The 13,064-nt window shown below is 44.8% G+C and overlaps 1 protein-coding gene and 1 long non-coding RNA gene across 2 annotated transcripts; both read right to left on the reverse strand.

Moving 5' to 3' along the window:
* Positions 1-1,658: 1,658 nt before the first annotated feature.
* LOC139070280 (uncharacterized) lies at positions 1,659-2,253 on the reverse strand. The gene is made up of 3 exons (XR_011520823.1): positions 2,148-2,253; positions 1,803-2,036; positions 1,659-1,732 (listed from the first exon to the last, which is right to left on the reverse strand). It is a non-coding gene; the product is annotated as an uncharacterized lncRNA (long non-coding RNA).
* A 3,495-nt stretch (positions 2,254-5,748) lies between these two features.
* LOC107393610 (prostaglandin D2 receptor 2) lies at positions 5,749-12,149 on the reverse strand. Its single transcript, XM_015972094.3, has 2 exons — positions 11,292-12,149; positions 5,749-7,173 (listed from the first exon to the last, which is right to left on the reverse strand). The coding sequence occupies exons 1-2, from the start codon at positions 11,570-11,572 to the stop codon at positions 5,997-5,999; spliced, it is 1,458 nt and encodes a 485-aa protein (XP_015827580.3). The 5' UTR covers positions 11,573-12,149; the 3' UTR covers positions 5,749-5,996.
* Between the last annotated feature and the right edge of the window lie 915 nt (positions 12,150-13,064).

Here is a 13,064-nt window from a genome sequence, read left to right on the forward strand (position 1 = left end):
CCTCCCACACCTGCTAAAACCGCCGAGCTGATGCTGCTTTGAAAATGGCACGTCACATTGTTCAACTCAGTAACAACAATCTACACATTTAACAATAGAACATCATAGAAAACGTCTTCATTGTGGGGGAATGTTGGTGTAACAGCATAAAAGTAGCTTTACAACAAGAATAAGCAACAAAAGGATGCACAAGGAGGAAAAATATTCCACTTCCTTTTATTGTTTTTCAACACAAAGACATTCCTAATGGGGTCAGATAGACCTCAGGTGTTTTCCCTTTTCTTTTTGAGGACCTCGCCCCTGGAAAATCGACCCAAATGGAGAAAGTATCCTGGAGGGGGCGAATGGACAGCGAGGGGGTTAAAAGATTCCTCTGAATTTACCACATTTGGAAAACACAAACTGATAGAGTAGCAGAATATGAACAGAATGGGTGGTTTGAGAGAGGAGTAAAAGAAGCCATCTGTGACTGGAGGGGGGCTTAGGTTTCACCTTTCAGAACCTATAATCTCATTCCTAAGCAGTTTCAGGCTAAGTCACAACTTCCTGCCCCATATTCCAGTCAGAATTATCAAAGCTCCACGGATGAGGAGCAAAACAGCATCAAGAAACCAAAGCTGCCTTCATTTGAACCCTTTTGGATCATAATAAATTGAACTCAATTGGACTGTTTTACTCTTTGAAGTGCTTTGAGATGACTCTTGTTGGGATTTGACTCTGTAAATAAACAGAATTGAATTTGTTGAACTCAAAGTCCCAGGGAAAGATGAAAGCAACCATCGAGCTGCCTTCCTGGTGCCTCGCTAGTTTTATTTGACCCACGATGTGATTCAGAAATGATAACTGACCTATCGAGTGTCCTACAAATCCCAGAATGCAACAGAACAGCTGACAAGGCTAACCCAGCATTCACACACCAGCAGTAAAACACTAAAAAAACCATTCTCAGTCTGAAGCAGAACTTATTTCCCGGGTCAGAAAGAGTTAATAATTGTTATTCATCACTCAGCATTCACACACATCCTGCTGACCTTGTTCATCAGTGAAAGTTGATCTAAATCAGTCTTTTGTGACAGCTTTCATTTGCCCTGTTGACCTTAGCATAAATAGAAATAAAGACCAAATTCTCCTTGTGGAGAATCGCTGATGTTGAGTGATAAACATCGATGACTTGTGTCAGAACAGCTGATTCATGTTCATGAGCGTCCTCCTTTCCAGCAGCGACAGTTTGAGTCACAGTTGGAAACCCCGTGACAAGAACTTGACCTCGAGTTGATCAAGTGGAAGTTTCCCAGCACCACTTCCTGTAAAAACCCCAGTCACAGCAGCAGAGAGCGGTTACTGGAAGTGGTGGGAGAGAGCGGAACAAACTTCCAGTCAAACATCCTTTTTTAACAAATGAGAAACAGAAAGTGAAACAGGGTTGGAGACATTATTTTAGGTCACCTCAGAGCTGGACTTAGATTCAGATTCACTTTGTGAACTCTGAGATTTGAAAGAAAAACTGATGTGAATAAAATTTAAACGGACTTGTTTTTGTTGTAATTATAATTGACATGATTGTGTTTTTTTAAATAATTATGTCATGAGGTGGTGAAGTGATCTAACCCACGACATACAGAATCAGATCGGAGACGGTTTTAAAAGGTTTAAATAAGGATTTATTGAAGGGAAACCAAGGGAGCAGCGTAACGAAGCTGAGTTCTTGCGCAGGGAGGCTGGTGCGGGAAAACTGTGGACAGATCGGAGTTAGATCCAATTTGCGGAAGGATCAGGAAATCAGACTTGTGCAGAGGACTTACGGTCTGGAGAGGTGGGAACTGGTTTGAGGGAGGAGTGGTCCGGTCTGGGTAGCAGGGACTGAGATCCAGGAGTGAGACGTGGAGGGAGCTGAGCTTGGGGAGGTCCAGGAGGGTTAGGTGGGCAGCTGGAGGTGGTTCTGGCCAGGGGAGAGGCTGAGAGACGAGCGGGGTTGGAGCTTCAGATGATGCGGGCTCCAGAGTTCTGCCAGTCGAAGATGAGTGTGGAGGTTTTGTCTGGAGACAAAGCAGGAGGTCAAAAGGTAAAAATACAATATCTAAAAACACATCTAGTTCTCAAAAAGTTAAGAGCTCGAATAAGTCACACAAGTGGCTGTTAGAAGGTACCCAGGTAGAGTAATCATCCAGCGAAGTGTAGGAGTCTCCCAGCTGCTTAAATACCCCTGGCCAGCTGATGAGCAGATCTGCTGCAGCTTGGTCACCTCCAGACACGTCCACCTGCAGAGGGAAACTCAAAAGACAGGGAGTGACAGCAGGGAAATACCTCAGACCGTGACAAATTATTCTCATATTCATTTTGTCGTTTTTATATCCATCCATTCATCCATCCATCCATCCATCCATCCATCCATCCACCCAACCACCCATCCATCCATCCATCCATCCACCCAACCACCCATCCATCCATCCATCCATCCATCCATCCACCCAACCACCCATCCATCCATCCATCCATCCATCCAACCACCCATCCATCCATCCATCCATCCAACCACCCAACCACCCATCCATCCATCCATCCATCCATCCATCCACCCAACCACCCAACCACCCACCCATCCATCCATCCATCCATCCATCCATCCACCCAACCACCCATCCATCCATCCATCCATCCATCCACCCAACCACCCACCCATCCATCCATCCATCCATCCATCCACCCAACCACCCATCCATCCATCCATCCATCCACCCAACCACCCATCCATCCATCCATCTATCCATCCACCCAACCACCCACCCACCCATCCATCCATCCATTCATCCATCCATCCATCCACCCAACCACCCAACCATCCATTCATCCATCCATCCATCCATCCATCCACCCAACCACCCACCCATCCATCCATCCATCCATCCATCCATCCATCCATTCATCCATCCATCCATCCATCCATCGACCCAACCACCCACCCATCCATTCATCCATCCATCCATCCATCCATCCACCCAACCACCCATCCATCCATCCATTCATCCACCCAACCATCCATCCACCCATCCATCCATCCATCCATCCACCCAACCACTCATCCATCCATCCATCCATCCATCATCAGCCACTTATCTGGGGATGGGTCATGGGGGCAGCAGCCCTTAGGGAGGCCCAGATTTCATTCTTCCCAGCCACTTGGGCCAGTTCCTCCGGGGGAATTCCAAGGTGTTCCCTTGCCAGTGTCCTGAGTCTTCCTGGCCAGCCAGCCAGCCCATGTGTCCTCTCGGTGTAGAACTAACAGGACAAGTCTGGCAGGCCAGACCGTTCCTCTAGGCCAGGGGTGGGGAACCCTGGTCCATCGAGGGCCGCTATCCAGCATATTTTAGTTTCAACCCTGCATCATCACACCTGATTTCAATCAGCAGGTGATTAACAGGCTTCTGTGGAGCCTGATGAGCTGCTGAACAGGTGAATCAACCACTGAATCAGAAGTGTTGGGGCAAAGGCGTGCAGGATACCGGCCCTCGAGGACCAGGGTTCCCCATGCTGCTCTAGGCCTTCTCCCAGTTGGAGGTGGCTGGAAAACCTCACCCAGGATGCCTCCAGGAGGCAATCTTCTATATATTGCATAAAATTTCTTCCACAAACAACAATAACTTTAGAGAACATCAAAGTGACTTTGCAGTGTCGGTGGTTAAGGGGAACGGGAGTTAGGAGTTCATCCAAAAACCAGCAGGTTGCCAGTTCAAATGGAGGCTCCATTTATGCCAGTTGTTGTGTCCTTGGGCAAGGCGCGGATGGTGCCTGTGCCCCAGGGCAGCTGTGGTTAGGATGTAGCTCATCACTGCCAGCTCATTGGAGTCCTCTGACTCACGGGGGCTTTACAAATGGGAGTCATTCATCACCATCATGTCTTAAACCAGAAAACATTCTGTTTAAAACAGAACCAGCTGTTTGTTTTCCTCTGAGTGCATGAATGTGTTTATTCTGTAACAACCAGCGGTTTAAAGGAAATGACGGATGGGAGCTTTAATTCTCCCGTGAGCATCTGTCAGCTATAAGTGCTGCAGCCGAGCATTAAACCCTTCTAAAGCGCCACGCCCCCTCCTCTCACGTCCTCCCGTCACATCTGTTTCCAGCTGTATTATAATAAATTCTGACTATTTATCCTAAAACACACACTCTCGTACATTTTTTACAATTTATTATGAGAAACAATAAAGTGTTTAGTTTCATATTATTATTTTATTTATTAAAAATCAATCAATCACGTGCATTTATAAGTAACCTTTAAAACACATCTCATAAATTCACATTATTTCTTTTTAATTAGGCATCAGGGATGATTACTAAGTAACAACATAAACGATAAATAAAAACATTTAAACAGAATTTTGATGAATATTCCTGAAACAATATAATCTTAATCCTTGCTGGTCGTTTTATTTGGTTTCTTTGATAAATAAATGATATAAATGTTTTTATTTCATATTTCTTTGTTCTCTATTTTGTTTGATTATCATCTGGATTATTTCCATTCCAACTGGAGTTTTAATCCCAGATCTTGCCTCTGTTATATTCAATCTGCACGGGAGCTACCTTGGTGGTAATCCCTTGCTGCTGTGGCCTAGATTAAACCAAAGCCTGCGTGATCGAGTGTGATGGAGCCACACAGATACAACAGGAGTCGTGATGACTGAGCCGGTCAATCAAAATGGACATTAGATATGATAAAAATCCAATCACTCAGAGAGGTGGTCAGATGTTCAGCACCTCGGATTTTAAGCGCTTCAGGGATGAGAGACCTGGAAAACCTAACCTGACTCCCTCACTTAGGTCTGTTTGTGTAATCTGTACTCTGCTGCCCTCTGGTGGCTGGATTTAGATCTAAAAGGAAGATTTTAAGGGCGTGAGTCTCCGCCATCTTTACACTCAACAATGTGGCGATCAACAAATCAGAGGCAGCTGTTTCTGCTGAGGGGTGGAGGAGGAAGAGGAGGAGGAGGAGGAGGAGCGGTCCTGTTGAAGGCCTCTGGACAGCAGAAGTTTGCTCCCAGGGCAAAGAGGCAGCAACCATAACAATGATTTCATTGTAGTTTTGGATAATAATTTCCTTTCCTTAATATCTGGCATAAAAAACACATTTGAAAAAATGTTTCATTTGCCCAAAAGAAAGAAAAGAGTCAGCTGAATAAAAAAAAGCAAAAGAGTAAAAATAAATACCTTCTTTTGCACGTGTTGCTGCGAGGAAAGAAGAAACACTTCATTTCTAAGTTAGCCAAATTATTTTCATGCATTTCCTTTGCATGTAATACTCATAAATATGAGCCTAGACCAGGGGTGTCCAATCCTGGTCCTGGAGGGCCGGTATCCAGTAGGTTTTGTGTTTTTTTTTTTACTCCAACAGACTTGATTCAGTGGTTGAAACACCTATGCAGCAGCTCATCAGGCTCTGCAGAAGCCTGTTAATTAGCTGCTGATTGAAATCAGGTGTGATGAAACAGAGTTCAAACTAAAACATGCAGGATACCGGCCCTCCAGGACCAGGATTGGACACCCCTGGCCTAGACCGTTCTTAGCTTAGCTTTAGCTCATTTTCTTCTCTCCATGGGACCCACTTGATCATCTAAAGAGGGACTGCACACCATCAGAAAATGTAACTCCACCCCCAGTCAAGATTGAAAAAAATGCTATGAAAGTAGGCGTTGCCAGGAGGCACAGGGTTGCATGGCCAAGTGTGGGGAATTTAACATCCTGGAAGGGGGGGGGGGGGGGGGGTGTTCCCATGACGTGAAATTGTTCCAGTCCCAGCCAATCACAAGTTTAAAATGCAGTAGCTGCTGTTCTGCCACAGGGGGCAGCACTGAGACGTTTTTAGACCTAAAGTTTACACAAACATGTAAAAAAAATGCACAGAAACAGAAAGATTGCATTTGTAAAGACCCAATTATACAGTTAATTAGCAACAAATAAAGTTATTTAGGGGTTTAGTTACTCTTTAAGGTGGAGGCAGGTCAGATACGATTAGAGTTCCCAGGATCTTTGCATCCCCCCAGTTCCTCCTGCAGGAGTCCTTCAAACACAGACGCCAGACTCTGTCGAATCCGAACACAGAACTGTGGGCAGCTGAAGGCGTACAGAACGGGGTTCAGCAGAGGATTTAAGAAGGAAAACGTTGCAGCTCCGGGAAGCCACTTGTCCACCACTCTGGAAGCATTTCCTGCATCAGCCATCATTTCCAGCATGCAGGCGATGTGATAAGGAGCCCAGATGAGTGCAAATGCTGCGATCAGAATCTTCACCATTCTTGAGAAGCTTTTGGGTATCCCTAGTGGAGCAGGAGTGTTGGGAGGTGTGGAACTTGATCTGAGCTTGGTTGCAGAGAGATATTTCTCTCCTGACTCTTTAACATCGTTCAAGTTCATCTCGGAAAACCTTCTGGTGCTTTGCCTTTTCCTCTTACCCATTTCTCTCAGTTTGAAGGTGACCACGATGTAGCTTCCTGTGATTATCACCAGAGGGATGATAAAAGCTAGCAGTGTTTTGGAGATGGCTGTGGACGCTTGTCTGACATTGCAGTCTCTCTCCAACGTCTCATCAGAGGACAAAAACAAAGCAAAGTTGTGATAGCACAGCTTTTTCTTGTGTTCACCCTCCTTTTCAATCACTGCACGAAACAAAGAGTAAGGGGTCGTGTTTAATGCGGCCCACAGCCATCCCAGTGCACACACCTTCCAGGCTCCGGACACTGACCGATGGTGCCGGCTCCACAGCGGCGTGGCCAACAGAAGTAAGCGGTCCAGGGAAATGACTGCCAGCAAGAAGGCTGAGAAAAACATGTTCAGGTAAAAGATGGACGACTGCATTTTGCACAGTGGTTCTCCAAGCTCCCAGCTGTTGTCATTGTAAAAGTAGACAGTGAAGAGTGGGAGCGTCAGGGTGGCAAGGAAGTCCGACAGGGCCAGGTTCAGCACCCAGACAGAGGCCGTGTTGCAACGCTTGAGGCGAAAACCCAACATCCAGATGATGAAAGCGTTTTCAAAGATCCCTATGGCTGAGAAGATCCCATGGAAGCAAACCACTAAGGCATTGGCGTTGTCGTTGGTTTGATTGTTGTTCCTCACCACTTCAATCAAGGGGCAGTAGATGGTGGCATTCACGTAGTTTTGGGTCATGGCTGACATAAAGTCCCTGAAAGAATAGAATATAAACACTGATTAAAGGTGTGGAACAGTTGCAGTGGTCTCTAGTAGAAATGAATGCCTTGTAAGTCGTACTTTGGGGAAACAGCTGACCAAAACGCTGCGCAATTTAAAACAGGCTCAACAATCACAAAGACAGTACAGTTGAAAAGAAAAGGACTGAAATCAAACCGAACGAGCAGTTGGAACCATAAAATACGCAAATGTAAAATATCAGAACCAGGCCTAAGAGGTAAAAGCCAAGGAGAAAGAATGTGTTTTCAGATGAGATTTGAAAGCGGTGATCGAAGGCACCGGCTTAACCTGGAGTTCCGGAGTTTTGGTGCACGTGGAGAAGGCCCTTTCACCACAAGCCTTGAACGAGCAAACCTCAGGGCACAAGGACGCTAGTAGGGGTGGAACAACACTCTCAGGTAGGAGGGGGCTTGACCATTCAAGGACTTAAAAACAAAAAAACATTAAAATTCATCCTGAATTCAACCGGCAATCAGGGTGTCTGCAGGTCTAAGGGAGCCAAATTTAAGACTTTTTAAGACCTTTTTTAAGGCCACTTTGACCAAATTTAAGACCTTACATTCAAGACTAAAAAATGCAATGTGACGAGTACGACCTCACAAATAGTTCTGGCCAAACCTTTATTGGAACTGAAAGTGATGAAAAATAACACAAACATCGAGATGAGAGAATCTGTGAATATATCTTCCAAAAACAAAATGCAGTACTAACAAGTCTGAGTTGAATACTGTGAACATCCGTGTTTAAATAAACTGAGTTTACATGAACGTGTAAAACGAATACAAGTACCATGTATTGAATACTAAATATAAGTAAATGGTCCTACTCCTTTCTCAGTTATGGAATAGATCTGAGTTCTTCAGTCTTGGTCTTCAGTTCAGTTTCCACCCGTTCTAGTTCATGCATTTTTTCTCTGTAGCTCTTCCTCAGCGTGTTTGACTTTGTGATGAGCTGGGCCATCAAGGTTCCACTCTTCCCTTCAGCATCTTCTGCAAGTTTATCAGCATCTCTATGTAGGCTGTTGGACACCCGCAGCAGAATTTGCTTCTTTTTCCTAAGCTCCTCCATGGCTTCTTCTGCAGATGTTCACTTCTGTGCCTCGCAATCAGTGATTTTCTTCCTCTTTTGCTCATCTAGATGCACTCTGTGTCTGGACCTTGCTGATGCAGCCGACGCAAGTAGCTCCTTTGACATCGGGACGTTGAAGACCCCCCCAGAGACAGTGACACAATCACAGACCAGTCGCTGAGCAATCATTGTGTCTTCCTGCATATTGTAGGTCTCCACCTCTTTGTTTACAGAGAATCCTCTCTCCACTGCTTGTCCATGGGACAGAAGTAGTAGTTTCTTGCTAAACTCTGATAGCTCCTGATAGCATTGGCTCAGGACGCCATTGAGAAATACATCTAGTCTACACTCTGTGGGTCTGTAGGAGAGAAAGGTCTCACTTCTCGCTCCAGCTGATAAGACCTCAGTAAACTGCTGGACAATTACATCACCTGCAAAAAAAAAAGAAACCCAGTGATAAGAAATATGATTTAATGTATTTTGATTGTATACATTAAAGCTGCAAGCAAGAGTTTTTGTGAGACTGATTGCACCTCATGTCTGATATATTTAACATGTATCTGCAAAATTAATTTTCTTCATATATTTTTACATAAACAAACTGAACTCTCCTACCAGCAGAGACACCTCCTGATAACTGCTGGTTTTGCAGAAACCTCTGCACCAGGTTAGTCACGTGTTTCTGGCACCAGTCTGGGTCAGAATACATCCTCCTGGGATCCAAACAGGCAACCTGCCTAACGGGGGGTACTTTAATGGACTCTTGTCTTGCACTTTCTGAATAATGGTGGACAGCATCTTGATGCAGTCTTTCCTGAACTCCAGGACTGTACGCTCCCCTATCTTTTCTTGTTGCTGAAGTTCCTGACAGAATGGAATGTAATAAGACCAAGTTACCCATTATAACAGCCAACAATATCCATCACTATTGCATTAACCCTCCCACTGTCCTAATGGATGTGACCCCGTAAGGAAAGTTGACCATTGAGCAGGATTGATGGTTTATCCCTTGGGTCCATGTGGCAGGGGTGAGGAGTGAGCACCACCTCACCCCTGCCACGTGGACCTCAAGGGATAAACCATCAATCCTGCTCAATGGTCCACTTTCCTCACGGGGTCACCCATGAAGACAGTGGGAGGGTTAAAGGTGGAACATTACCTTAAGAACTGACTCTGCACCCAAACCTAGGGTGACATCTTGCAGGGGGACCCAGTTATTCTTGTCACCAACGTCCAGTTTGACCAACTGCAGTCGACTGATATCCTTCAGGATTTCTCTCTTGACAAAACGCCTTAGCACACCGAGGAAAAAAACAAAATGGGTCAAATTTTTTTTGACAAATCTAAACACAACACAAATATATATATATATATATTTTTTTTTTAAATCATATGTGACTATTAATCATTTTCAAATGTAAAACAGTAAAAAGAGGACAGTGTATGCATAAATATATTGACAAGCATACAGAATTATACAAATCAACATAAATTTGCAACATCAAACTGTCTGGTATTAGGATGTCATTACCTTCATCAACTCTGCCAAGTCTGTGGCCAAGAATGGCAGCACTGGTTCATCAGTTTGATATCTTGTCAAGAAAGGAGCGAAAGTCCTGGTGACAGCCATGTAGAAATGCAGCTTTGCAAGGATAAGGGGGTCTTTCTGAGCAGTCTGAAGTGTGTCAAAAGATTTAGTTCCTGGATTTGGTAGCTTCCTCGTTGTTGCGGTTGCCAGTCTGTATGCCAGTGATGATCTAACACCCCCCCCCCCCACTTGTACCCTTCAATTCAATGCAATTCAAGTCAAGTTTATTTATAAAGCACCAAATCACGTCTCTTGAGTCGTCTCAAGGACCTTCACATAATAAACATTCCAATACAGGTCAGTTCATTAAGCCAATCAGAAAAAAGTTTCCTATATAAGGAACCCAGCAGGTTGCATCGAGTCACTGACTAGTGTCAGTGTCTTTACAGCAATCCTCATACTAAGCAAGCATTTAGCGACAGTGGAGAGGAAAACTTCAGGAAAACAGGAGGGCCAGAGCTTTTTGTCCAAAGAAAACTCACAAAGAATTCATTTATAGAAGAGAACGTAGCGATTTATTGAATTAATGAGTGAATGAGAGCTTAAAGCATCCAGATGGAGTATCAGGATTAGCGCCTTCACCAGACACCTGCCATGTCCAGTCTCATACAGGACTGGTGCCCCCTGGTGGGGGGTCTACAGGATGCAGGGGCCGGTCTGAAAACAAATGTGTTTGTTAGTTTTTAAAACTGAAAAGCAAACATGATGTGAGTTTCAGGACAGAAAATGTCCCTCTGAGTACACTTTAAGAAGAGAATCATGTCAGCCATCTTTGCTGTTGGAACACCGAAAGGACAAAATGCTTTGATTTCCTGGAAAGAAAAAGAAAGATGGCTGTTTGATTTCTCGTCAAACCAGACTTTGACGGTTCATATCGAAGACGAGCGATTATTATCACTCAGTCATGCCGCTTCACGTTGCGAGTTTTCTCAGAAATTTAGATTCCCGGGCAGCGGTTCTGTTGCATTTATCTCTATGAGAAGGCCTAGGTGCTAATAAAGTTAATCACTTCCTTGTGGTAACAACATTTCTTGGCCATGAATCTTGTATTGCTGGAAAGGCTGAGCCGTCCTACAACACGATCTAACTTGTCAGGCAGCGACTCTGCCAGAAGCAGGTAAGGCGGAGGTGTCTGGCCCAAGGGCACAATGACTGGGCTTGAACCAGCAACCCACTAGTTACAGGGTAAACTCCTAACACCCTTAAGCCACCATCACCCTCTTATGGGCAGCGACCCACATTTAGCTGTGTTGCTCCCTAAGAGAAACCCTAAGTCCTGCCTTCACTCCTCTGGCTTTCAAACAACAGATTTGTGTCCAAGAACTGTTGCGACAAATAACCAAGCATACATATCCTTACCGTTGCACTAAATTCCCTACCAGCACCAGATTTGTAACAAGAAACCATCGTGACAGAGTAAAATGAATCACTATTACCTCACGTGACCGTTTTTGCTCAGAGACGAAAGGAAAAAACGTCCAAATAATCTTGTTTGGTCTTTCTGTTTCTCTGCGCTGTGAAAGAGACACCCGTTCAATTCCAGACAGACATTCAGACAGCTGTGCGTGCATGTGTGTGTGTGTGTGTGTATGTGTGTGTGTGTGTGTGTGCGTGCGTGTGTGTGTGTATGTGTGTGTGACTTAGCTCCACCTCTAAGGCTAAAAACCTTAGAGGGAAATGTGACCGATGCACGAAGATGAAACGTTATCTTTATCATAGATGCAGAGAATGTTCAGCCGTACAGGAAACGACTCAGATTGTGGTTGGACATCTGTGAGATGTGGCTCAGCGTTATGGAAAACATGCGCAAGACCGGTCGTCACGCCGATGTTGTGACATCTTATCTTGAAACACAGCTGAAAGAAAACAGTTAAAGTCTTCATTCGTCTTCCTTCGGTGATTAAAATCGAGTTGGCTGGCAGTGTCAACCGCCCGAGACGTGTAGAACATGCTAGACTCCGAACACAGAAGCGACAGCAGTCAGAGAAACTGCAGGTTTGTGTAAAAGTTAGAAAAATGAAAGAGTTCCTATAAAGGATGGAATATCATTCAGAGTTGTTCTGGGGGCCTCTAACCAGCCCAGTGACTATGAGTGTCCGCCCTGAGACCGGGAGGTCGTGGGTTCATATCCATGGTCGGGTCATAACAGCGACTTTACAAATGGGACCCAAGAGCTCCCTGATTGACATTCTGCATTAAGGGGCTGGACTGGGTGGGTTAAACCATCAAATAGTTCCCGAGCACAACCGTGTCTGCAGCTCACTGCTCCCCCGGGGGATGGGTCAAATGCAGAGAACTAGTTTTAAACACCATTGTGACGACTAATGGGAACAGTTTCTAAATCATGTAAACCCGCAGTCTTATGTAATGCCAGCAGATCCAGCACGGTCTTTTACCCTTGAGGTATGTGTAGACAAGGTGGACTGGCCTATCTGGCATTCTGGCACTGTTCCGGTGGGCCACTTGCCCAGCTTGGGCCGACACTCCTCCACAGTTGGTGATCTGCAGAACATTAGCTACATGGCAACCCGAAGCTAACAGAGTTTTTCCAGGTGTTTTTAGCGAGAAAAACGCGGTAGAGCGTTGACGTAGGAGTTGTTTTACCGCGTTAGCATGTAGCTAATGTCCGCTGATCCCCGCCTGTGGAGAATGAGCTGGTCTTGAAGGTCAGGGCTCCCCTCCAGCAACACGACTCGACCACTGACTCTGTTTGCGCTGCAAACAGCAGCCTGGAGGAGTTCTGCTGTGTGGCTGAGTTGGTAATGCTAACAGTTAGCTTCTGATAACCGAGACGTTCCATGCTTTTTCCTGGACGCTAAAATGAGCCAACATGGCTGAGTCCAAGTGACTGCTTGTTGTAGATCTGACTCGTTTCACCGTCTTTTAATATGTTTGATAAGAATCAGAAATAATAATAAAAAAAAGTATTTTCAGTGCTCCACACCTTAAGTCTAGCTTTCCTTCTATGATGAACTGTGAAAATGTAAAAAGGAAATATGAAGAATTTTTGCGTAAATGATAAAAAATCTTCTGATATTTGGTAGAATGTCCTTTATGAAGCAAACGTTTGTTAATTTTACTTTATCAACTGTTTTCTCCCCCGTGTACTTTGGACCAATCAGCAGGGGGGAGAGGCATCAAGATATCTTCTTGTTATCTAAAACGTCAGTTTTCATGGCAGGTCAGGAGGTCCTTGTTTCTGAGTATGT

Source organism: Nothobranchius furzeri, chromosome 6 (genome assembly GCF_043380555.1).
Source record: "Nothobranchius furzeri strain GRZ-AD chromosome 6, NfurGRZ-RIMD1, whole genome shotgun sequence".
Lineage (NCBI taxonomy): Eukaryota > Metazoa > Chordata > Actinopteri > Cyprinodontiformes > Nothobranchiidae > Nothobranchius > Nothobranchius furzeri.

What these genes read in the sequence shown, in the direction of transcription:
- LOC107393610 (XM_015972094.3), bottom strand. Translation starts at nt 11,572, where the DNA reads ATGATAAAGATAACGTTTCATCTTCGTGCATCGGTCACATTTCCCTCT. An exon ending in AGCAAAAACGGTCACGTGAG is followed by an intron (nt 7,174 to 11,291) that starts GTAATAGTGATT and finishes CTATTCTTTCAG; the next exon opens with GGACTTTATGTCAGCCATGA.